The sequence below is a fragment of the Lissotriton vulgaris genome, unplaced genomic scaffold (genome assembly GCF_964263255.1).
Source record: "Lissotriton vulgaris unplaced genomic scaffold, aLisVul1.2 SCAFFOLD_3117, whole genome shotgun sequence".
Classification (NCBI taxonomy): domain Eukaryota; kingdom Metazoa; phylum Chordata; class Amphibia; order Caudata; family Salamandridae; genus Lissotriton; species Lissotriton vulgaris.
In genome coordinates this window covers 182,247-204,642 of record NW_028247442.1, presented here as the reverse complement: position 1 = coordinate 204,642, position 22,396 = coordinate 182,247, and the positions used below count along the sequence as shown (strand labels likewise).

Below are 22,396 nucleotides of genomic sequence, written 5' to 3'. Positions count from 1 at the left end.
CTTATCTCTCTAGACAAAAACAGATAATCCAAGCGCGCCCATGTGCCCGTCAGTGATGTAAAGTGTATGCCTTCTTTCTGGAGAGGGTGTAAGTGTCGCCAGACATCCACCAGATTACCTTCCGCGATCACACCCACAAGGGCCTCCCTGGACCGAGGCTTATAATGTGCAACTCTGTCTGCCCTATCCAGGTGAGGCACAAATGCCACGTTGAAGTCACCTCCCCAGATAACATGTCAGGACCCCTCGTCCAGGATCTTACCCCACAGTGTGGTGAAAAAATGTGGCAGATCTATATTAGGTGCATAACAGTTCACTAAAGTAATAGTGTCTTGGCCTAGGCGTCCCCACATTATAGCAAAGCGACCCTCAACATCTAATAGCTCACCACATACCTGAAACGGCACGTTGCGTCTAATCAATATAGCTACCCCTCTCGCGTAGGTGGAGTAAGACGAAAAGATGCGGGCGTTGGCCCATTTGCCTGCAAAGGTGGTGCGTGTCTGCGGTGACAGGTGCGTTTCCTGTAACATGGCGATCTGGACTTGATGACTGTCCAAGTATGCAATCACATTTCGACATTTTCTGGCATTATTAAGGCCCCTGACATTCCATGACATACAGCTCAGTTGCATATTAGACCCTATCCCCGCCATAAGATAAAGAACACTGTATAATTACAACATGCCATAGCACTATTCGTTGAACCAACTCTGCTCAGGTGAAGTACAGCACCACACAGTCCAAACAACTGCACCCCCCGTAAAGAAAAACCCTTCCCTCAACAATACTCTGCCCCCCTCCCACTACGGCCTCCCAATCATGCCAGCAGCCGCCCGCTCCCTCCCCGTCCCTCCCCCCGTCCCTCCCCCCCGCAGCAATCCCAACTTGTCAGAAAAGTACCCCAAACACCCACCCACCTTCCTTCCCTCAAAGTTTAGTCGCTTTCGAAAAACAAGACCCATATGTGGGGTGTACCCGTAGGGGGAACAGCATAGAAGAGCGCACAACCACAGCTCCCCCCTCAAGCCTCACAACGAGTACCGCCCTTGGGTGAGGCTGAGGAGGGACAGTGGACCCTGGAGTACATTACCACTGGAAGCAGGTCGCAGCTCCATGTCCAATTGACCTGACATGTCACCCACAGACAGGGAATACTGTCTCAGTGCCCCTAGAGCACCACACTTAGACCGGTCAGCGCTGCATCAGAGATAGGTCAGACGTCTGCATCCGAGTCTGGAAGATTGTCGTCGCGTGCTGCACCGTGGTCCCGTGGCCCATTCCGCGCCCTCCTGATCACCTTTAAGTAATCCTCCACCTGCTGCGGATTGGTAAAGAAACGCTGTTTCCCTTGATGTGTGACCCGGAGCTTAGCAGGATAAAATAAGGCATAGTCCAGTTGTGCAGCTCGTAATTTTTTCTTCACTTCAATAAACTTGCGTCTCTGTTCCTGGACCATTGGAGTGAAGTCGGGGTAGATAGAGAAGTTGATAACATCATAGGATAGAGTCTGCTTGGTGCGTGCCTCTCTCAATGCCGTATCGCGATCGCGATAGTTCAACAAACGAGCTATTATGGGCCTCGGTGGTGTGCCCGGTTTGGGCACCGGGCCTAGAGATCTGTGCGCCCGTTCAACTATAAATTGTGATGAGAAGGCTTCGGCCCCGATGGATGTCTGAAGCAGCTTTTCCACATACAGTTCCATCCTACCCGTGTCTGTGGATTCTGGTATGCCCGTGACGCGAATGTTGTTGCATCTGCTGCGGGCCTCCAAATCCTCATTCTTCGCCGCGATGACCCGCAGCAAGTTGTCCATCCGGTCAAGCTGGGTGGTATGGGAAGCTGCGGTGTCATTGATGTCGGAGATACGCTGTTCAGTAGCCGCGATCCGCTCTTCGTGCCGATCGACTTTGTGCACAAGGGGCGTCCATCCTCAATGATATCCTGTCCACCTTGTCCACCACTGTGGCAAAACCCTGTCGCATCTCCTGCAAGATTTGTTGTATTTCCTGGGCGTCAGGGGGGGGGGGGGCGGGGAGGGGGGGACAGTGCTCATGCTGGGCCTCTTACCTGACGCTTTTTGAACTTTCTTTGCAGCCTCAAAGGAGAGTTTCTGTTGGCGGTTGTCCTGTCGAACCATTGTGTCTCCACACAGCGCTCGGTGAGTATGCTCCTGGCCAGGAAACTACAGGACCACCAAAGTGCCTCAGACAGGGGACGGACCACCGAGATGCACCTCAGGTCCCTAGTAATTCGGGATGCTAGTGGCGTCAGAAATGTATTTAAACTGTCAAAGTTTCTGAAGGAGGTAAGGCGATATGCTGACCGAAGGAGCTATATGAAGGGGGGAAGCCACACTCAGTACAGTTCTTCAGTAGGGTAGTCTCAGGGTTGAAGACCTCATAATAGCGCACTGGGCTGGGCTCAAGCAGTGGATCCACCACAGGGTACAGCCGGAGAGCACAGAGTGTATGCGCCAAGTCACCAAGGCCTAACATGCAGTCCAACCGCTTGGTGTCCACAGTAATGTTAGCTCCAGCCGCGTAGCGCTGCACCCGGGTCTTCCGCAAAGTCTGTGCTCTGTAATGCAGGATCTCAGAGGGGTGAGGCCAGCTATCTCCCGCAATACTCTCCAGCTGCACACCGCACATCTGACCACACAAGCGCGCAACAGGCCCTTCCACCCCGGCCTAGAGCCAGCCTCATTAGGAAGTATCAGAGGGACCCAGGGCAGGCAAAGTGTACAAGCGCGGGAAGCAGTGCCAGGTAATGGCACCGCGCCGAGTGTCACAACGAGATCATCCGTCTCCGCAGAGAACAGCGTCTCAGCACGATACCTGGGGGCACAAAACAGCAACTGTGGGGCCTTCCATAGGAATCACCGGCAGGTCGCACAGATGACTCCGATTCATTTCCCAGCAGCAGGAGGCCGTAGACGTTTCGCGATCCTTAGCAGCACCAATCCGGTCCCGTGGATGATGGTTTCAGTACAAAGATCACAAGAAAATGTCAGTGGGTGCAGTTGTAAGTCTGCAACAAGCGGAGGGGGACCCGGCGATAATTCCGCAGACAGGATAGTCGAGGTCGATAGTACCCCCGGATGAGGCCCTCTGACAAGGCCTACCGCTTCGTGGCGATCCTCGGCCTGAGCTAGCAGCAGAGTACAAAGTTCCCCGGAGATGGTGTGAATGCGTGGAGATAAGGGATGGTATAGTCAATACTGTGACTGGAAGGGTTCCCTAGTCGGAACTTGGAGAGCCTCATACACCCAGAGTATTAGGTGTGAAACACACCCTTACTGGAGGGTATCCAGGGTCATCATCGACTCACTGCCGCTCGACAGACCGGCGCTGCAATGTCTGCCGGAGTACCCGCAGGTACTCTTTTAGCGGGGTTCTTTAGTTCCTTGCTGATGGTGGGTGTGAGTGAGGATATAAAGAAGTGTAGTCAGTGTAAACGTGAGTGATAGTAAAAAGGGTAAAACAGTCCACACTGAATTTTATTAACGTGGCTGGTTCCCTGGTTAAAAGGGGTGAGAGTGGAGCTAGAGACCGTAACAGTGTACAGAACTTTAACTCAACCCCTTGGTGTGGTCAACATGTTTCTCGCCGGAAGGCGATTCGTCAGGACCTAAATACAGTGCTACAGAGAAAAACACATATGAACTAAATGCTCATTCAATATGTAGACGGTAAATACAACCTCTCACAGTCGGAGAAAAAGAGGGCCACGGGGTCCTACTCTATTTAGGCGACCCTAGGGGAATTGGATAAGGCCTCGCAGCATGCTCCCGTGAGGCCAGCGCTAATAGGTTACTGGAACCTTGAATAAGGCGCTGGAACGGCGGAACACCTACCCCTCACGCTCGCGGCACCTGGTCAGGGTGCGGAGCAGCTGGTGAAAAAAGATCCTCGGCCTGTCCTGGCCCCGGAGGCCCGTCCCCCGCCGCACAGCAGTTCCAGCGGCAGCCTCGGAGGGAGCGAGCGAAGCTCAGTGTGCAGGCGCCGCTGCTCAGATTCCCCTCAAACTTGGACCGAGTCAGGAGGATCGGTGCTGTAGCAAATTGAGTGGGTTGCGGAGCGGCTCGGACACCAGCAAGTGAGGATTAATGGAGGATGTTTGCTCCAGGGTACAGGAGCCTCATCGTTAGGCGGCCATTCTGTGTGCGCCCCCTCTAGCGCCCCCCACCTGAACAAGTTTAGTGTGAATAACCTGGAAGCTTCACTGTCTAGAGCAATGGACTTGGAAAGGTTCCAACTTCTATGCTTCCCTTGATTCTTTCATAAGTGAGGCTTAGGCTAATACTTACTTCCCTGGCCCAAGAAGACTATTGACCGAGCCTTCTGTAATACTGACACCTTCCTGCTTAACCCCCAACACCATTCTATTTTCATTTATGAAATTCCTTGATTTTTGAGATCCTTTAGACTCTAGAACCATCCTCTTAGCTTGGACTTTACTTTAGGTGATTCAGATTTACCCATGTACAGACTGAAACATCTGAGACTCTTCTCTGAGTACCAAGTATCTTTGTTAATCTTTTGTATCACTGTGACTTAACTCCTTGTTTGCTTGATTCTGGTATGCCTAAACTTCTTTAGGAGGACAGGGTTCCCTGTGGTTATTCTGTATCTTTTTAGCATGGTGATAAGAGTCATGTATGTAAACTTGATAATTCATTTGTAATAAATCTTCGAACTATATTTACTGATTCCTGGGCCTTACTGGGTAGGTAAATGGGTTACACTATTAATCGGAATTCTTTGATGTAATGTTAACTCCCATCACTACTCAGTCAAGAAAAAAAGCTCCATAAGAGGACCATTGGCAAGAAAGTGGGTCCATAGACCACTGTATCAGTACCATCTATTAAAGTCATACTGACAGGCATATTGATTAAAGCAGGGGGTCATGATTGGTGGTAAGATTTTAGTACATATTAGAATGTGGAGAACCTACCTGTTGTAACAAAATTGTGTTTTTATTGTCTCGGACCAAGACATTGCCCTTGATTTGGCGTCTTCCACATTCTCACAAACTAGACATCTTAGTTGAACACCTATGTTTTTTTGCATTTTCTAAATAAAGCATGGTTTAACTATGTATTACAAATAAGAACATCCAAGTGGCTGAGTAAACACCCTAATCCAACATTAAATAAAATAAGTTTGGAAAATTATTTTCTAACTTTAACTTTTTGTCACTCCCCTATTATAACGCTATATAACAGAACCACTGGTACTGCTTTTTCCTCTTTGGGGATGCAGTTGAGTCCACCCAGAGGATTGTTGCGTATTTGATTGAAAAGGTTCTCTCATCCCAGTCTATAGATTTTGGATCTTACTCAGCTGGTGGCACACACACTAACTACAATGAAATAAAGGTAGCATCTATGAGGAAATGCTTTTCTGCACCTGTGAATTTTCATATGACGACAGAACTACTTTTATTTTTAATGTTCAGTTTTTTTGAGAATATTTTTGAGACAAATACTGAACATATGGACATGCACAAAGAATAAGGCATATATACAAAACACTTCTATTTGCAGTAATGGAAAATTAGTTAACCACATTGAGGAACTAATGGCATAGTAAGGTCTCAATGGGCCCTAATGCAAGCAGGGAAATTCAGCCCAGCATTTCTAGGTTTGGTAGTGAAAAGCAACTGCTCATTGGGTTGAAGTGGGCGATGCATAAGTTTGGACCTTTGTGACTGCTACAAGACTATCCACTGATAAAACACGTATGTTGGACATGTCATTCTGATACCCTGAGGCTCAGTAATCACACAAGGCCTATGGAGCTCACTGGTCTGCAGGTATAATCTTTACAATTATTGACATTTTATGGACTCATGTGTCACTTTCTATGCAGGGATTGAATGTGTGTTTAGATATAAACATTGTAAATAAGGTACCTCCCACAGAATGCTTGCTGAAGCGATCCACAAACTCATTTCAGTGCACAGCGTATATACCAACGCCACCTTGTCAAGACTTACAGTTTGCTTGAAACTTTTCCCAACTTATTGCTGTGTTTAGAAGAAATTGATAAGTAATTAGGTACCTTTGCCTGCGTGGTAAAATGGTCCCACTTGGCCTCCACCTCCTTCTCCTTACTGATCCGCTTCAGTGTATTCTTGGTCCCACCCGGCTCCCTAAGGGGGAAACAACATCAATAGTTAGGATTTTTGATTTTTGGTTTGTTCTCAAGCATGTATTTTTTTTAAAAGAAAAAATAAGTTAACTACACGTAAAAGCGGTTATTCAGGCAGGATATCTTTATGAAAATTGACATAATCGAAGGTCTCAAGAGAAGTGGGAATCTCGAAATGTATTGGAGTTTACACAGTTATTGTTAATACAACAAGCACTTTTAAACCGTCATATTGACATCAAAAGTACCATACATGGATTCTCTCGTAGGCCATCACCCAGCCCCGCAGAAATTCTATTTTGTTCTTGCTAACAGGCAGGCAGAGGCTGAAGAAGCAACAGGCAACCCTACGGAGGTTATTCACTGTGGTGATCACTGATACAGCAAGTAACTTTTATCCACATTGTGAAATGTGGATAGTCCATCACTAAGGGCAATGTGTTTTTTGCATTCAGTTTAAATTAAAACCCGGACTACTATGAGCTAGCCCGCTGTGACTTACTTAAACTGTTGGAAACAGTCAAGATAGGCCTAGAAATACAAAGACCGAGGTTATCAACATAGAAGCTGAATTTCTACAGCCTAAGGCTCCTCAAATAGGCACATTGTTATCGCTGGAATACTTTGAACTTTAATTAGAAACAAAATCATAGATTTTGGCTCTTGCAAATAATAAGCACATTTCCCGTCATCAGGAATTGCTATCCTAAACGCAAATTGTACTTTAGGAAACCATAGATCAGCTGGCTAGCTCCTGCATGAGAAATATAGTCAGAACCAGGAGCTGGGACGAGACAACAAAGGGGATCGTACAATTGAAAAGAAAAGGTAGCAAGTAGTGTAGTGTGTCACCGTAGAATTTATACTGGCATCTTGGTAGCAGACTCACTTAGCAAAAACACCCTAAATGTGCAGCTAGTCAAAAAGCAAGAACATCATGTTAAGGACATTTATTGTTTTATTAACAAGAAATGGGGGACAAAGTAGCGGGCTTATGCAGGTCCAACGCACATGCCCTGTAAATCTCTAGCAAAGAAAGGGTACGAAGCAGCTAGGTGGTGCGGTAATCACTATTAGGATGCCATAGTGAGTGAAGTTTTGGCAGTGTGTGTACAGGAAGCCAAGGAGGGGAATTCCTCCAATCGGAACTAGGGCTCTCACACACCCAGCAAGCTAGGTGTCATGCTTCATCATTTGAGCCTGCTCCTCGTCGGCCCAGCGCTGCAATGCCCGATGGGCACCCTTAAAGGGGCTCTTTATCGGAGATCTTTTGTTCCTTGCTGTAAGGGTGCAGTGGGTGTAAGGGGCCTAGTTAGATGTAGATGTGTATAGTGATTTAAAAACAGGTAAGGGAATTGTACCCTCCTGAGGCGGAAGCCGGGAGGCTAGAGTTCGAGTAGCAGAATAATTGCTGCTCCTGTTAAATCAGCCTGCTAAGCTCGTTTTGACTAAAAAACGTTTTACCAGCACTCGCGCTTTTTAAAAATTGCACTGCTTCGTTTTTATTGTGATTTTGAAAAAACCTTTAATATTGCCCATTATTCCTGTAATTCCAACCGGAGTGAGCCGCTTCCTCGTGCAGACTAATTGCACGACCTGAAGCAGTTTTAGGGCTCCCGGTCTGCCTTGTTAACTTCTCCCCGAGGCACTCAATCCACGGCCGCCATCTTAGATAGGGGCCTGGACAGCGCTCTAGTGGCTGGGCGATTTCGGCCCATTCCCCATAAAAGAGCTCCTTACTCTCTCATTAGCCAGTGATTGTACCCTCCTGAGGCGGAAGCCGGGAGGCTAGAGTTCGAGTAGCAGAATAATTGCTGCTCCTGTAAAATCAGCCTGCTAAGCTCGTTTTGACTAAAAAACGTTTTACCAGCACTCGCGCTTTTTAAAAATTGCACTGCTTCGTTTTTATTGTGATTTTGAAAAAGCTTGATGTTAAATAAGCTGCCTTGCTCAGACCTCTATTCTATACCGAGAACTTATTTATTGAACAGCCAGGTTTTCAGTTTTTTGCGGAATTGGAGTAGTGTGGGACATGCTCTAATGTCCTGGGGTAGAGTATTCCAAAGTTTGGAAGCTGCTACCACAAACCGTCGGTCTCCCCACATCACTGTTCTGGTGCGAGGTACCGTTAGTTGGTTGCTGTTGGTGGAGCGCAACTGGCGTATAGGATGGTAAGGACGTAGATGGTCCTTAAGGAACTGCGGGCCCTGTTTGTTTAGTGCTTTGTAAACAATGCACTGTGATTTAAATCTAGCTCTGTTCTGAATCGTCAGCCAGTGTAGTTTTGGAATGGCGTCAGAGAGAGGAGCAAACTTAGGAATTCCCAGAATAAGACGTGCTGCCGCATTCTGTATGCACGACCTGAAGCAGTTTTAGGGCTCCCGGTCTGCCTTGTTAACTTCTCCCCGAGGCACTCAATCCACGGCCGCCATCTTAGATAGGGGCCTGGACAGCGCTCTAGTGGCTGGGCGATTTCGGCCCATTCCCCATAAAAGAGCTCCTTACTCTCTCATTAGCCAGTGATTGTACCCTCCTGAGGCGGAAGCCGGGAGGCTAGAGTTCGAGTAACAGAATAATTGCTGCTCCTGTTAAATCAGCCTGCTAAGCTCGTTTTGACTAAAAAACGTTTTACCAGCACTCGCGCTTTTTAAAAATTGCACTGCTTCGTTTTTATTGTGATTTTGAAAAAACCTTTAATATTGCCCATTATTCCTGTAATTCCAACCGGAGTGAGCCGCTTCCTCGTGCAGACTAATTGCACGACCTGAAGCAGTTTTAGGGCTCCTGGTCTGCCTTGTTAACTTCTCCCAGAGGCACTCAACCCACGGCCGCCATCTTAGATAGGGGCCTGGACAGCGCTCTAGTGGCTGGGCGATTTCGGCCCATTCCCCATAAAATGAAGCCCTCTTCTCGTCCGCACAGCGGGCGGGCGCAGCGGGCGCGCCAGAGGCAAGCCCGTCTGGGCCCGTCCGGGCCAGGCCGGGCACAGGGCCACTCACTATGCCCAAATCTGGAGAAAAGCGATTACAATACTCGAGGGATCATCTCCTTCAATACCGCTCGACCGCATCTACCCTCACCCCCACACCGCCACTTTCTGACGAAACAAGAGGGAAACACCATACAACTAAACCGGTCAACCTAGCATTATTGAATTGTAGATCTGCATCTAAACACTCCGTAGAAATTAATCAGCTTATCCAGGATATGACATTAGATGTCCTTTTCCTTACAGAAACGTGGCTAACGCCCCATTCCGAAGCCGACATCGTCAACATGCTACCTACAGGCTACCTCATACTATACCAAAATAGAACTAAGGGTAAAGGAGGAGGGTCAGCGATTGTTTATAAAAACACTCTTACCTGCAGGATACAAGATGGAGGAATCGAGGACTGCGAAAATATCCACTTTTCTCTCCAAATAAATCCCAATAAAACCCTTTCAGGATTTCTCATTTATCGTCCTCCCGCCAGCTTAGGAAATTTCGTCAGTTCACTGCTAGAGGCCACTATCTCCACTGGCACATCGACCTCCAGCTTTCTCCTTCTAGGAGACTTAAATCTCCACTTTGAGGATAATAAAGATAAAGTTGCCGGAGATATAATTTCGGAATTAAAAGCATTTGACCTCCAACTCAAAAACTCCGAAGCAACTCATGCCAAAGGACATCTTTTAGATCCACTCTTCACCAATCTCCACAATCTAGAAGTCTCTCACCCACACCCCCTCCCATGGTCAGATCATTTCCTTATCCCTTTTAGTTGGCAGATCACTCCTAACACCACCCAGATCTCAACTCCTAGACAACAGGAAAGAATTTGGTCCAAACTATCATTCGAAAACTGGATGCAAAAATTAACCCACTCTGCCCCCTCCGCAGATCCAGACCCAGAAAAAGCAGACAAGAAATGTAACAACTGGCTCACCTCAACCTTAGACCAAGTCGCTCCCAAGAAAAATCTAAAGAAAAAATGCACTTCTTTTAAATCCCCCTGGTATTCCCAAGAACTCAAGATTCTACGAAAAAATTGCAAAGTCCAAGAACGCAAATGGAGAAAGAACTGGGACCCACTTATCAAAGAAGAATATAAAAAAATCAATGAATATCTATAAATTAGCCCGAAAGTCAGCACAGGCCTCCTTCTATGAGGAAAAAATTAAATCTGCCTCTAACTCGTCCCGCGAGACCTACAAAATTTTCAAAAACGTATTAAAAATTCCTAACCCCCCCCCACCCAGGTACCCTCTGTTGCTAGATGCAATCAAATAGCAACTTTTTTTCAGAACAAAATAACAACCATCCTTCAAACCCTCCCCCCCAAATCTGACAAAATCCCCGCTGAAACCTCGGCACTTCCAACGTACGTCCCTATCCTTGACAGTTTCGATCAGATGACCAACGAAGAATTTCTTAAAACTCTCTCAGGGATGAAAAGTGGCTCTCCAAATGATCCAGCCCCCTTTCATATCCTCAAACAAGTGGGACCCACTATCTCACACCTGGCCACCAATCTCATTAATGCCTCCCTCAGCCAAGGAGTGGTCCCCCATAGCTGGAAGCGCGCAGTAGTGAAAGCCCTACAGAAAAAACCAGGTCGTGACCCACTTGACTTCTCCAACCTCCGCCCAATCTCCCTATTGCCAGGGATAAGTAAGATCACGGAGAAGGTTGCCAATCAGCAACTATCGGCTTTCCTAGAAGCCAACAACCTTCTTCGCCCCTCTCAAACTGGGTTCCGTCCTGGGCAGGGGACCGAGACCGCCCTTCTTCAAGTGGTGGAGGAAGCCAGATGCATCTTGGATTCAGGGGGATCGGTGCTACTGATCCTCCTGGATCTAAGCGCTGCATTTGATACGGTTGACCACGAGATCCTGATACAGCGACTGTCTAACTTAGGAATAAGAAACACGGCACTTCGCTGGCTCACATCCTTCCTTAAAGACAGAACCTTTCAGGTCTGTGAAGGTAATGAGCGATCTGACTTTTTCCCCCTCCAGTGTGGGGTCCCTCAGGGCTCTTCATTGAGCCCCACACTATTTAATACTTACATGGCCCCCCTGGAGGAAGTGGTTACCCCATTCGGGATAAAAACCATCACATACGCTGATGACACCCAAATGGTGGTTTCATTTTCGCTAGAAAGTGCCCAAATCAAAAACCTTCATGACTGCCTGGAAGGGATCTATCAGTGGATGTGTGATTCAAGGCTGAAACTGAACGGCTCTAAAACCGAGCTTATGCTACTGGGACCTCAAACATCACCCCTCCCCAGCGCAATGTGGCCATCCTGCCTAGGTACCCTTCCACAACCTAAGACGGAGCTCAAAAGTCTGGGTTTCTGGCTAGAACAGGACCTTTCACTTAAAACCCAGGCCAAAAAACAGCAGGTACCTGCGTAGGCCTACTCCGCTCAGCCAGGAAAATTCTCCCTCTGCTCCCTGCACCTTCTCAAAAACTCCTAATACAAGGGCTGATATCGTCTAGGCTAGATTACGGCAATGCCCTCTTCCTGGCAGCCCCTGAAACAACCATGAACATCCTGCAGAGAACTCAAAATGCCGCTGCTAGGCTCCTGACAGGCACCCCCCGTAGAACATCAGCCAAACCTGCATTGAAGGCACTTCACTGGCTGCCAATCCGTGAAAGGGTCAAATTTAAGGCCTTATGCATAACGCACAAAGCTCTACAAGGCCAGGGTCCCCCGTTGCATAAAATCAGGCTCCTCCCATACAAACCCAACAGGTCTCTGCGTTCCTCCCATGGCAACTTGGCCACAGTACACAAAATTAAGAAAGCCCGTACTGGAGGACGCCGTTTCTCAGTTGCAGCCGCAATATTGTGGAACGCCCTACCAATCCATCTACGCGCGCAAATGAATCACAACAAATTTCGCAAGCTACTCAAAACCCACCTTTTCCCACAATAATCTGCACACTCCCTTCCCGTTTCTGCTTCCCCCCCTCAGTTGCTAGTACAATCCCAGCGCTGGGACGCCCCCGGGCAGCCATGCGCTCTAGAAATCCCGTTTTCATTTCATTTCATTTCATTTCATCCTCTTCAAGCCTTTATTCTGTGAGGGACCCTGCCTGGTTAAAATATTGAGGGAGGGGTAGCGTATTAGTTCTTAATGAGTCAAATTGCATACTCTAGTCCCAGATGGTCAACATGTTTCTCGCCTTAGAAATGTCATGTAATGATCAATGGCGATTCTTCAGGACCGTGAACAAAATCTTACGATTAAATGTGGAAAACTATCTACATGTGGGTGGAAAGGTGCTTTGCTACCTACCACTGGTTAACACTAGTAACATGTCTACTAGTGTAGTGAGGCAACCTGTAATTAAAAAGAAAGAAGCACAGAACATTCCTTGTCAGTAGCCCATGAGGCCATGGATGGATGGTTAAAACATGTCACATTCATAAAACCTGTGTTCCCAAAAAACCCATCACCATGTCAGAAGACCAAGTGGAAAAACACAGTGTGACTCATAGTAGACAAGCAAACATAAAAGCTTGATATGTGACAACACCAACAAGGTGAGAGTGGTGCAGACTCACCATAAAAATGATAAGATATGGCCTCATCAGGTGAAGCGGAGAACAGGTACACCCAGAGAGTGGTGTCTCGGCAAAATCGATAGTAGGAGACACACAAATGATGATCAGGAGTTATAGTTAATGAAGGCTACAACTTGACATGTGTCATCGCTAATGGGGGTAAAATGTCGCAGTCCTAGTCAGTGTTCTCGGGCAATGTAATGGCCATGTAACATTCCCATTGTAAAATCCCTCAATGGCATAACTCCAAGTACTGGCCAACAAACAAGGAGAAGGTTTGGGAAGAGACTAAACTCGCTGCTGGCCCGCTCCTCATAGGGTATGAGAATAACGGACCAGCTGTGGTAAAATCCAAGTCCAAAACCAGGAATTGTGGCAAAGTAGCTGGCGCCGATGGGCAACCACGTACAAAGTAGGGCTGCCAGCTCACACCACGGATACCCAAACAGTGCTGGGGGCGGCGCTGCATGCACCGCTCGCAAGCGGCAACCCAGACAAGGCGCCATCAGTAAACTTACCTGTTCCTCGTTAGGAACCCGGCGTGGGACATACCCCAATTCCTCTGCTTCCAGGAAGGTGCCATCTCCTCGCTTAGGTGGCGTAAAGTATCCTGGAAAGTCAGCGTGGAGTCACGGGTCTGTCCGTCATGGGGGTGTGGCCCTACAGCACGAAGGTGGAGAAACAACTGCACAGGCTAGCAAAGACGGCGGTCATCTTAGAGAGGAGCATAGAGTTCAAAAGGCTAACCCTAATACTGGAACAAGTAATTTACCTAACTTCTATTGGTTGTATTCTGGCACCAATAAATAAGTACTGACCTAGTTGTGTTATAAAAAAAGGCTCAGTGAAAGAGCTACTGTCTTAGTTTAAATGTGCATAAGACCAGGTGTAATAACGTATGTACGAGTACGGTGCACTGTCAGTCATGCTTTCCAGGATACGTAACGCCACAATAAGCGAGGAGATGGCACCTTCCTGAAAGCAGCGGAACGGGGGTAGGCCCAACGCTGGGTTCCTAACGAGGAACAGTTACGTTTACTGATGGCGCCTTGTCTGGGTTGACGCTTGCGAGCGGTGCATGCAGCGTCGCCCAAGCACTATTTGGGTATCGGTGGTGTGAGCTGGCAGACCTACTTTGTACGCTGTTGCCCAACGGTGCCAGCTACTTTGCCACAATTCCTGGTTTTGGACTTGGATTTTACCACGGCTGGTCCGTTATTCTCATACCCTATGAGGAGCAGGCCAGCAGCGAGTTTAGTCTCTTGCCAAACCTTCTCCTTGGTTCTCGGCCAGTACTTGGAGTTACGCCATTGTGTGATTTTACAATGGGGGATGTTATGTGGCCATTACGTTGCCCGAGCACACTTACTAGGACCGCAACATTTTACCCCCATTAGCGATGACACATGTCAAGTTGTAGCCTTCATTAACTGTAACTCCTGACCATCGTTTGTGTGTCTCCCTACTTTCGATTTTGTAGAGACACCACTTTCTGGGTGTACTTTTTCTCTGCTGCACCTGATGAGGCCATATCTTATAATTTTTAAGGTGAGTCTGCACCACTCTCACCTTGTTGGTGTTGTCACATATGAAACTCAAGGTTTATGTTTGCTTGTCTACTATGAGTCACACTGTGTTTTTCCATTTGGTCTTCTGACATGGCGATGGGTTTTTGGGAACACAGGTTTTATGTATGTGACATGTTTTAAACATCCATCCATGGCCTCATGGGCTACTGACAAGGAATGTTCTGTGCTTCTTTCTTTTTAATTACAGGTTGTCTCACTACACTAGTAGACATGTTATTAGTGTTAACCAGTGGTAGGTAGCAAAGCACCTTTCCACCCACATGTAGATAGTTTTCCACATTTAATCGTACGATTTTGTTCAGGGTCCTGAAGAATCACCATTGATCATTATATGACATTTCTAAGGAGAGAAACATGTCGACGAGTATGCAATTTGTCTCATTAAGAACCAATACGCTACCCCTCCCTCAATATTTTAACCAGGCAGGTTCCCTCACAGAATAAAGGCTTGAAGAGGATTCCCTTACCCATTTTTAAATCACTATACACATTTACATCTAACTAGGCCCCTTACACCCACTGCACCCTTATGGCAAGGAACAAAAGATATCCGATAAAGAGTCCCTTTAGGGGTGCCCGTCGGGCATTGCAGCGCCGGCCCGACAAGGAGCAGGCTTAAATGATGAAGCATGACACCTAGCTTACTGGGTGTGTGAGAGCCCTAGTTCTGAAAGGAGGAGTTCCCCTCCTTGGCTTCCTGTGCACACTCTGCCGAAACTTCACTCACTATGGCATCCTAATAGTGATTACCACATCACCTAGGAACTTCGTACCCTTTCTTTGCTAGAGAAGGACTTTTCTTGGTCACTATTCATTTTTTAGAATCCCTGTTGTCCATTTAAATTACTTTTACAGATAAATATAAAGAGAAAACCCACTATCTCTGTAGGTATTTATTTTTAAATATAGTTTGTCTTTCGAGTGGTTCTCAATATGGTCAGTCACAACTTCCCGGCCCAGTGCACAGAGATAGGGCAGTCACAAAATGAATAGGTACCAGGGGCCTGATCTATAGTTTGGTGGATTCGTTACTCCGTTATGTTGGTCATGGATTTCCTGTCCACCCTATTATAAGTGCATTCTATCCAATGGCACTTGTAATACAACCAACGGGCTATCTGCCATGTTTGTGACGGAGTTACCCCATCCACAGAACTCTAAATCAGGCCTTAGGTTTCCTAATGAAGTTTTAAACAGCTGCAGATGTACATGTGGGGAACTTTAATGCTAACATTTTCATATGAGTGCACTGTCTATGAATGGTGCATTCTATACTTCTGCCTACAGCATTATAAACCATCAAGAATCCTAGCTCAAGCGTACCTTTATCAGTTACACAAATGTTGAATTTTAATAGCTGCAGCTTCATTTTTTCACAAAACATAAAATAAATATGGATAAATACTTACACAATGAGCAAAAAAATAAACGTGGATAAATATAACGGAAATGTATACAAGAAATACACACCATAAAAATGGGAATTCAACTTGTAATCTAATAACAAATAAGGAATAGTCTAGATTTTCTAGGCACTTCAAAGCTTAAGTAGTCACAGGAGGAAGGGTCATTCACCTCTGAACAAACGTCACTCATGCTGGTAAACAGTGTTGCTTTAGAACTCTGGTATAAGAAAAAATACATTTGTGGAGAGTCAATAATAGCACTTGCCCAGTGGCTGTCTACTTCATGACCAGCGTCATAAATGATACGTCTTCAACTTGAAATCAGTGGGATGTTCATCCAGGCAAAGATGTGAAGCAATCTGTTTCCCAATGAGTTTTCAGAGGCACTAAGTAGTTGTTCAATGGAAGAGTAGATAGATGATGCTTCTGGTCCAAATACATAGAGTCTTGTTACTGCTTGAGAGGTTATTCCAGACCAGCTATTACTGAACCAGGTGTTATCACCACCCTATTTACAGGTCACTAAAATGATTTCTCGCTCTAAGTGGGCCGGGTATGCCCAGGCATGGGTCCCAGGCTCACTGTGCTACTGGATTCAAGCTAGCCTGGCTGATGAGGGTTGATACTCCAAAACCAGTCCCAGGATGCTTGTTTCTGGTACAGGGAGAACCTGCCTTGGCAGCTTGGACTGGACTGTTCCCAGGTGGCATGGTGAGCAAAAGAAGAAAGGATTTAACCCAGATCTCTTGACTGGCGATGAATGTTAGATTTGTTCCACATTCCGTCCATCAATTGTTTGTCTTTTACTAAACTGATTTGGCACTTAATGCACAATGGCATGCGGGGTAGAGCATTACTGTGCGTTTTACAACATACTCGGGCACATGCATCATTGTAGGAATTTGCATTTCCTAAATTGCGAAAATTAAGGAATCGCAATTTAGGAATTGCAAAATCCTATGCATCAAGAAATCCTAAAATTTTTTAGGATTTCTTAATTTTCGGAATTTGCGATTCCTTAATTGCGATTCGCAATTAAGGAATGGCATTACATTGATTCCTATGGGCCTAGAGGCCCATAGGAATCAATGCCGTTTTGCATTTCTATTTTTTGGAATTCGCAATTTGTTGATGCATTGCAAGGGTGCAGAGGGGGGTCCAAAGGACCCCCCCCTGCACCCCTGAAATGTATTTTAAAGTGCATGTTTCACACACACATGTCCTAAGGACATGTGTGTCTGTAACATGACACTTTCCAAAATGCATTTGTGTGCTTTTTTAAAGAATTTCGCAAATTAACACGAGGGTCAACCTCGTGTTAATTTGCACTTCCTATTTCAAAATTCGCATTTTAAAAAAAATTGATGCATTGCATTTAAGGAATTGCACGAATGCGATTCCTTAAATGCATTCGCATTTTTAGGAAATGCAAAAAAAAGCGAATTTTGAAAAATTGTTTCATGCATCCCAAAAATGTATTTAGGAAGCGCAAACGGCCAAATTTACCGATTCGCACCGTTTGCACTTCCTAAATAGGTTGATGCATGTGCCCAACTGTTCTGAATTCTGTGCCATTTTCACTTACATCTGCCTTCTCTAAGCAGGAGGATTTTGTGACCCGAACAGCAAGTGGCAGTATAGGACCCGTTATGTATAGGACCCGTTATTAATAGGTGCATTAACACCTTTCAGTAGGCAGTAATACAATTACGTCACTACTAGGAAGGAGGGCAATTATGTCAGCACAATATTTAAATCAGAGAAGAAAATATCCCTTCAACCACACTGAGCTGAATTCACCGCTCTGGAAGACACACATGCTCCCTCTACAGGCCTCGAATGGTAGCTATGGTCTGTAAAGGATGATTGGCTGGCCAGCTCACAACAATTAATACAGGATGCTAATTCAAGATACACAAGTTTGAACACGAATTGGGCTGAGAGATATGGCATGTGAACAGCCACACCTTGCCAAACAGAGAGAACAGTAATGATATTAATTTTATCGTTGTAGGTTTCTCAATTAAATATTCCTTTATCTTTGTAAACCAGTCACCTAATTCAGGATCAGACAAGTGATACATGTGAAAGCATTTTATCCTTCAACTGATATATGTTATTATTAACCAAGCTGTTAAAGGTTGCTAGATAAAATATAAGAGTATTCTTGTTTTTGGCAGTCAGTCACAACTATGTTTTATCACAACTGTCTGCTCAAGTGGCACTACTATGGGAAAACGTGGTAAGCTTTGATTTATTCATGGATGTCAACTAGAAGTAATTAAGTAATTTTTTTACAGCTCTTTTTTTAAATTCCACTTAAAGCCCTAATCCCACGTTTGAAACATGCATGTGTGGCTCGTAGCTTCATTAGGAAAGCCCTATGACAGGGCCAGAAGCCAGTGATATGAGGTAATTTATTATGTTTATCTATTTTCTCTTCTTCTTTCAATTTGATACAGGTTCGACACTTACCTACTTCGTGCTGTTTTTCACCAGACCTGCTTGTTTTAAACGTGTGCATATGCAGATGTTTTCTAGTAAATGGCACGCTAACCACTATTACCCCAGGTCCCTCTTGTGGTCGTCCCATTCATGACAAAGTGGAGATAACCATCTTCCGACAGAAACAAAGAGCAGAGGAATGCTGGGACCCTAACTCCAACCCCTACCACTGCGAGTACATAAGGAGTACTTACCTATCATTCCACCCGTTTTTTTTCGGTCTTCGACAGGAATGGGACGAGGTGCTGGTGCTGCTCCTGCTGGGCTTGAGTGGCAGCTTTCTTCGGTGACCCCGTCGGGTGCCTGGCTGTTCTGGACGGGTGTGCTTGGCTTATCGGCTATCGGCTGGTTCTTGGATTGCGCCTGGACCGCCCTTTACGGCTGATGCGCCAGCCTCCCGGTCATTTCTGTGTTGGGGGCGCGACTTCCTCAGGCCTGGCCGGATGTTTGTCGCTCTTTGCTCGCTGGTCTTCTCCTCGGGTTCCTGCTGCCCTGGCGTGGTTGTTGGTGGTTCACCTTGGTTGGGTGTGGACGGGGGCCTTATTTGGAGTCTGCCAACCCTCCACCCCGGTGAGTACCTCATAGTGGATTTCTACTTTGTTCTGTGACGGCCTCCTGCTGTACAGAGAAGTCTCCACACATTTAAGTTAAGGAGTCATGCCTGCTTGCCTTCTGCTGCCGGCCTCAGTGCTGCTTGGCTCTCCATAGGGTGCTTTGGGGCATGTCTAGTGCTCTCCCTGTGCCCTACAGTCTGTCCTTTACTGCTGTTCCTTGCACTCTTGCTCTGGTGCTCGTGCTGAAGTGCTGGTACTGTGCTCTGGTGTCCATCGGCTTCTTCTACTTTGGTCCTGCCGCCCTGTGGGTGCCCTAGGTGGCCATGGTTGTGTTGTGCGGCGTGTTGTGCCACCTTTCACGCTGTGTTTGCTATCTGTGTCACCATGGCCTTGTGATTACGGTCGCAGACTCTTCCTCCAAAGGAAATTTCTCTTCCTTCGGCCTGATGGCAGGCTAGCCTTCTGGAAAAGCCAAGTTCAGCTACAGAGATTCTTGTAAATGCTGGTGATTGCACCTGGGCCCTCATACCTGTGTAGCATGTGCTCTGCCACTGTGCTACATCCTCACTTCTGCCATGAGGCATGAGTTTTACCGCTGGCTCTCCATTTTGTGTTTTACTGCCTGATACTGATCTATGTTGCATGGTTTTGGTGGCGTGGTGGCGTTGTTGCCGATGCTTTGGGGTCCTTTACCCCTCCTTTGCGGGCAGCTATGGCTTGCCGCCGGCTATGGCTGGCTTTGCTGTTGTGGTGACTGGGCCTACGGGGCATTCTCGCTCATTGCTCCTGCTCTCATCTGGGCTTTGTGGTTGCTGCCTGGATGGGTGTTCATGATGCCCCTGGTGCTCGGGTATGGCACTTTATTCTCTTCTGCACCTGTTTTTTTTCCCCATGGTGGCCTTTGCTCTGGTCTGCTGTCGGGCTGTGCTGGGTTGGGGCTGGTTCCTTCTGGGGCCGTCCCGCCCTGTTTGTGTCTGTTCCCCTCTCCTGGGTTTGTGGGTGTCCTCCTGGGGTCCCCTCACCTGCGGTGGTACCTTTGTTTGGTGTTTTGCTTGCTTTTGCCCTTTGTTGGCCTTCCTTCCCTGCCTTGGGGAGTTTGGTTGGGTCGAGCCTGGTTGGTCCCTGGTTTGGGGTATGCCGGGGTCTGGCCTGTGCTGTGGGGTTTTGTTTGCCTCTGGTGGACTGTGTGGCCAGTGGTTCGTCTTGACCTGTGGCCCTGTATCCTGGTGTCCTCCTGCTCTGTGGTTCCACTGGTTTGGGTGTGGTTCTTTCCTGCTTTGATGTGTGCCTGGGGTTCCAGGAGCTGTCTGCAGGGGGTTGCACCGGTTGCTTGGGGCTGGCTGTGTTGGGTTTGTGCCAGCTTGGGGATGTGTTCCTCCTGGTATTTTTCTTTCTCCCACCTCTTGCATGGTCTTGGCCGGGGGGGGTGGGTCTCCCTTCGGTGGGTCCCTGTCCATGCAGGGGCAGGTGTTTCAGCTGTTTGTAGCCTCAGCCAGAGGTTCTTTGACTGTGCCGTTCTCCTGTCTTCCCTGTATGCCCCCCTTGGCACGCTCCCGTTGTCGGTGGCAGTCGGTGCGCTTTCCCGCTGCCCCCGCCCTCTCTTTCTCTCCTCCCCTCTCTAGGGGGCAGTCGTGGTGGGGTGGGTCTTACTGCGTTAGGTCCCTGCTCGCCTTGTTGCTGGGGGTCCCGGTGCCTGCCACAGTAGTTCGGGTGGGATTTTGGGCCTCTGGCTTCTGGGTTCCCTTCTGTTCCTGGACTGTTGTCCCTCTGCTGGCGGCTCTGTTTTCTATTGTCTTGGCCACCTGCTCTCCTCAATCTTGTTGTGTCTTGACGGTTGGCCTGCGTCGGGCTGTTCCTGTGCTTTGTCTTGTGGTCTCTGCTCCCTCGGGGGGTTGGGGGCTGTTCTCCTCCATGTCCAGTGGCCGCTCCACCCTGACCGCACCTAAACTCATCTGCTCTCAGTAGTTATGCAGGGTTGGGCCTGGGCTACAGTGCTTGGCTCCTGGTTTGGTTCTGTCTGTTTTCTTTTGGGTTGTTGCTGTTCTGTTCTCGGCCCTTGCTGGTCTGGGCCTGTGGGCTTTTGCCTTGTTTGGGTTTTTGGTCCTGGTGGTCCAGCAGTTCTGGGGACAGGGGGGGTTGGGGGGGAGGTTCCCTGCCGGCCTCCCTGCCCTTGGCTTTGCCTTTGCTCTGCATGGCCCTTCCCCGGGTGTGGGTTAGGCTCTCATGTCCTCCAGCCCTACCAGGTTGCTTGGCTTGGGCCCTGGATTCCTGTTTTTGGTGACCTTGCTTGTGGTTGGCCCTGGGGGTTCTGCTCTCCTCTGGGGTATGCTGGGGCTTGGCTTTGGTGTGCCTGTGCGGTCTGCTTGTCTTCCGCCATGGCTTTTGTTGCCTCTGTGGCCTGTCTGGCTTGGGACTGAGGCTGTTGCCCGGTCCCGCCTCTTCTGAGCCTATGTAGGGACCGTGTTGGTGGCTGCCGCTCTTAGATGGCCTGTCTGTTGTTCGGTTTGTTGGCTGCTCAGTACCAGTGAGGGCGTTTCTTGTGTCTCCTGTCCGCCCCTGAGTTTCTGGCTGGAGTGTCCTTCTGGGGGTGTTTTGTTTGGGGTGGCGTTTTGCCTGTTGTGCTTCTTTGTTGTTTGGGTTGCTCGGGTCTTGGCTGCCTTGGAGGTTTCCCTCCCCTTTTGTTCTGTCCTTTCCTTTCCGGCCCCTGGTCGGGTTGGTTCCAGGGTCTGGTGGTTTCCGCTTCTTGGCCTTTCCTTTGGTTGGGCTCTGTTGCTGGCCTTGTTCCTGGTGGACTGTTGTGGCTTCCCGGAGTTCTGGTCTCTGGCTCTTCCCCTGTTCTTCCGGGAGGGTTGGGGCTGGGCTTTGATTCCCTGGTCCTCCTGGTTGGTCTTTCGGCAGCTGGATTTCTTTGGTTGCTGTGCCTACTCCCTTTTGGCTCTGGGGCCTGCCTTGTTGAGCTGTGTTCCGGTGGTTGTCCGGGTTTCCCGGCCATCTGGTGTGGGCCTTTGCTTTGGTCTCTTTGCCTGTCCTTGTGCTCCCGCTTTGGTTCTTTTTCCCATGCTGTGCGCTTAGCTGTTGCCCTATGTCAGGTCTCCTGTTTGGTGCTGGATGTTCCAGCCCAGGGCTGGGTCCTCCTCTTGGACCTCTGGGGAGGGGTGGTTCGGGTTAATGTTTGGTCTGTGCTTCCCCTCCTTTTCTGAACTAGTCTGTGTGGCCCTGCCCTTGGTTGGTTCCTTGGGTTTGTGACTTACCTTGTTGGAGGTCTGATTTTCCCCTTTCTTTTTGTTTGGGGGTTTTTTCCTCTGATTGACTCTTTCGCCCTTCGTGCCTATTGGTTGGGCTGTGGGGTCTTTCCTTTCTTCCCCTTGCCTCCCATTGGGGTTGCTTGGGTGTCTGTACGGCCTTCTGGTGCTTCTCTTCCGTTCTGACTCCGGGCTCCCTCTCTGTCTGTTCTGCTCACTGTTTGTGGTGGTGCTGGCCTTGTCCGCCTTTTATCCAGTGGGCGCCCATGTGGTTTTTTTTGGGTCCTCTAGGTACTGGTGGTGTTGATTGGTTTGGCTTGTTTCCTTTCTGGGGCTCTGCTCTTGGGGGTCTCTAGGAGGGGGTCCTCCTTTTTGGCCTT

At 48.0% G+C, this 22,396-nt stretch overlaps 1 protein-coding gene across 1 annotated transcript in view; it reads right to left on the bottom strand.

Moving 5' to 3' along the window:
- The window catches only part of LOC147665173 (coiled-coil domain-containing protein 60-like), a 199,563-nt gene that overhangs the window by 16,992 nt on the left and 160,175 nt on the right, over positions 1 to 22,396 (bottom strand). Inside the window, exon 6 of the mRNA XM_086949701.1 lies at positions 6,069 to 6,159. Within this exon, the coding sequence (XP_086805827.1) occupies positions 6,069 to 6,159 (91 nt within the window). The remainder of the gene's footprint in view (positions 1 to 6,068; positions 6,160 to 22,396) is intronic.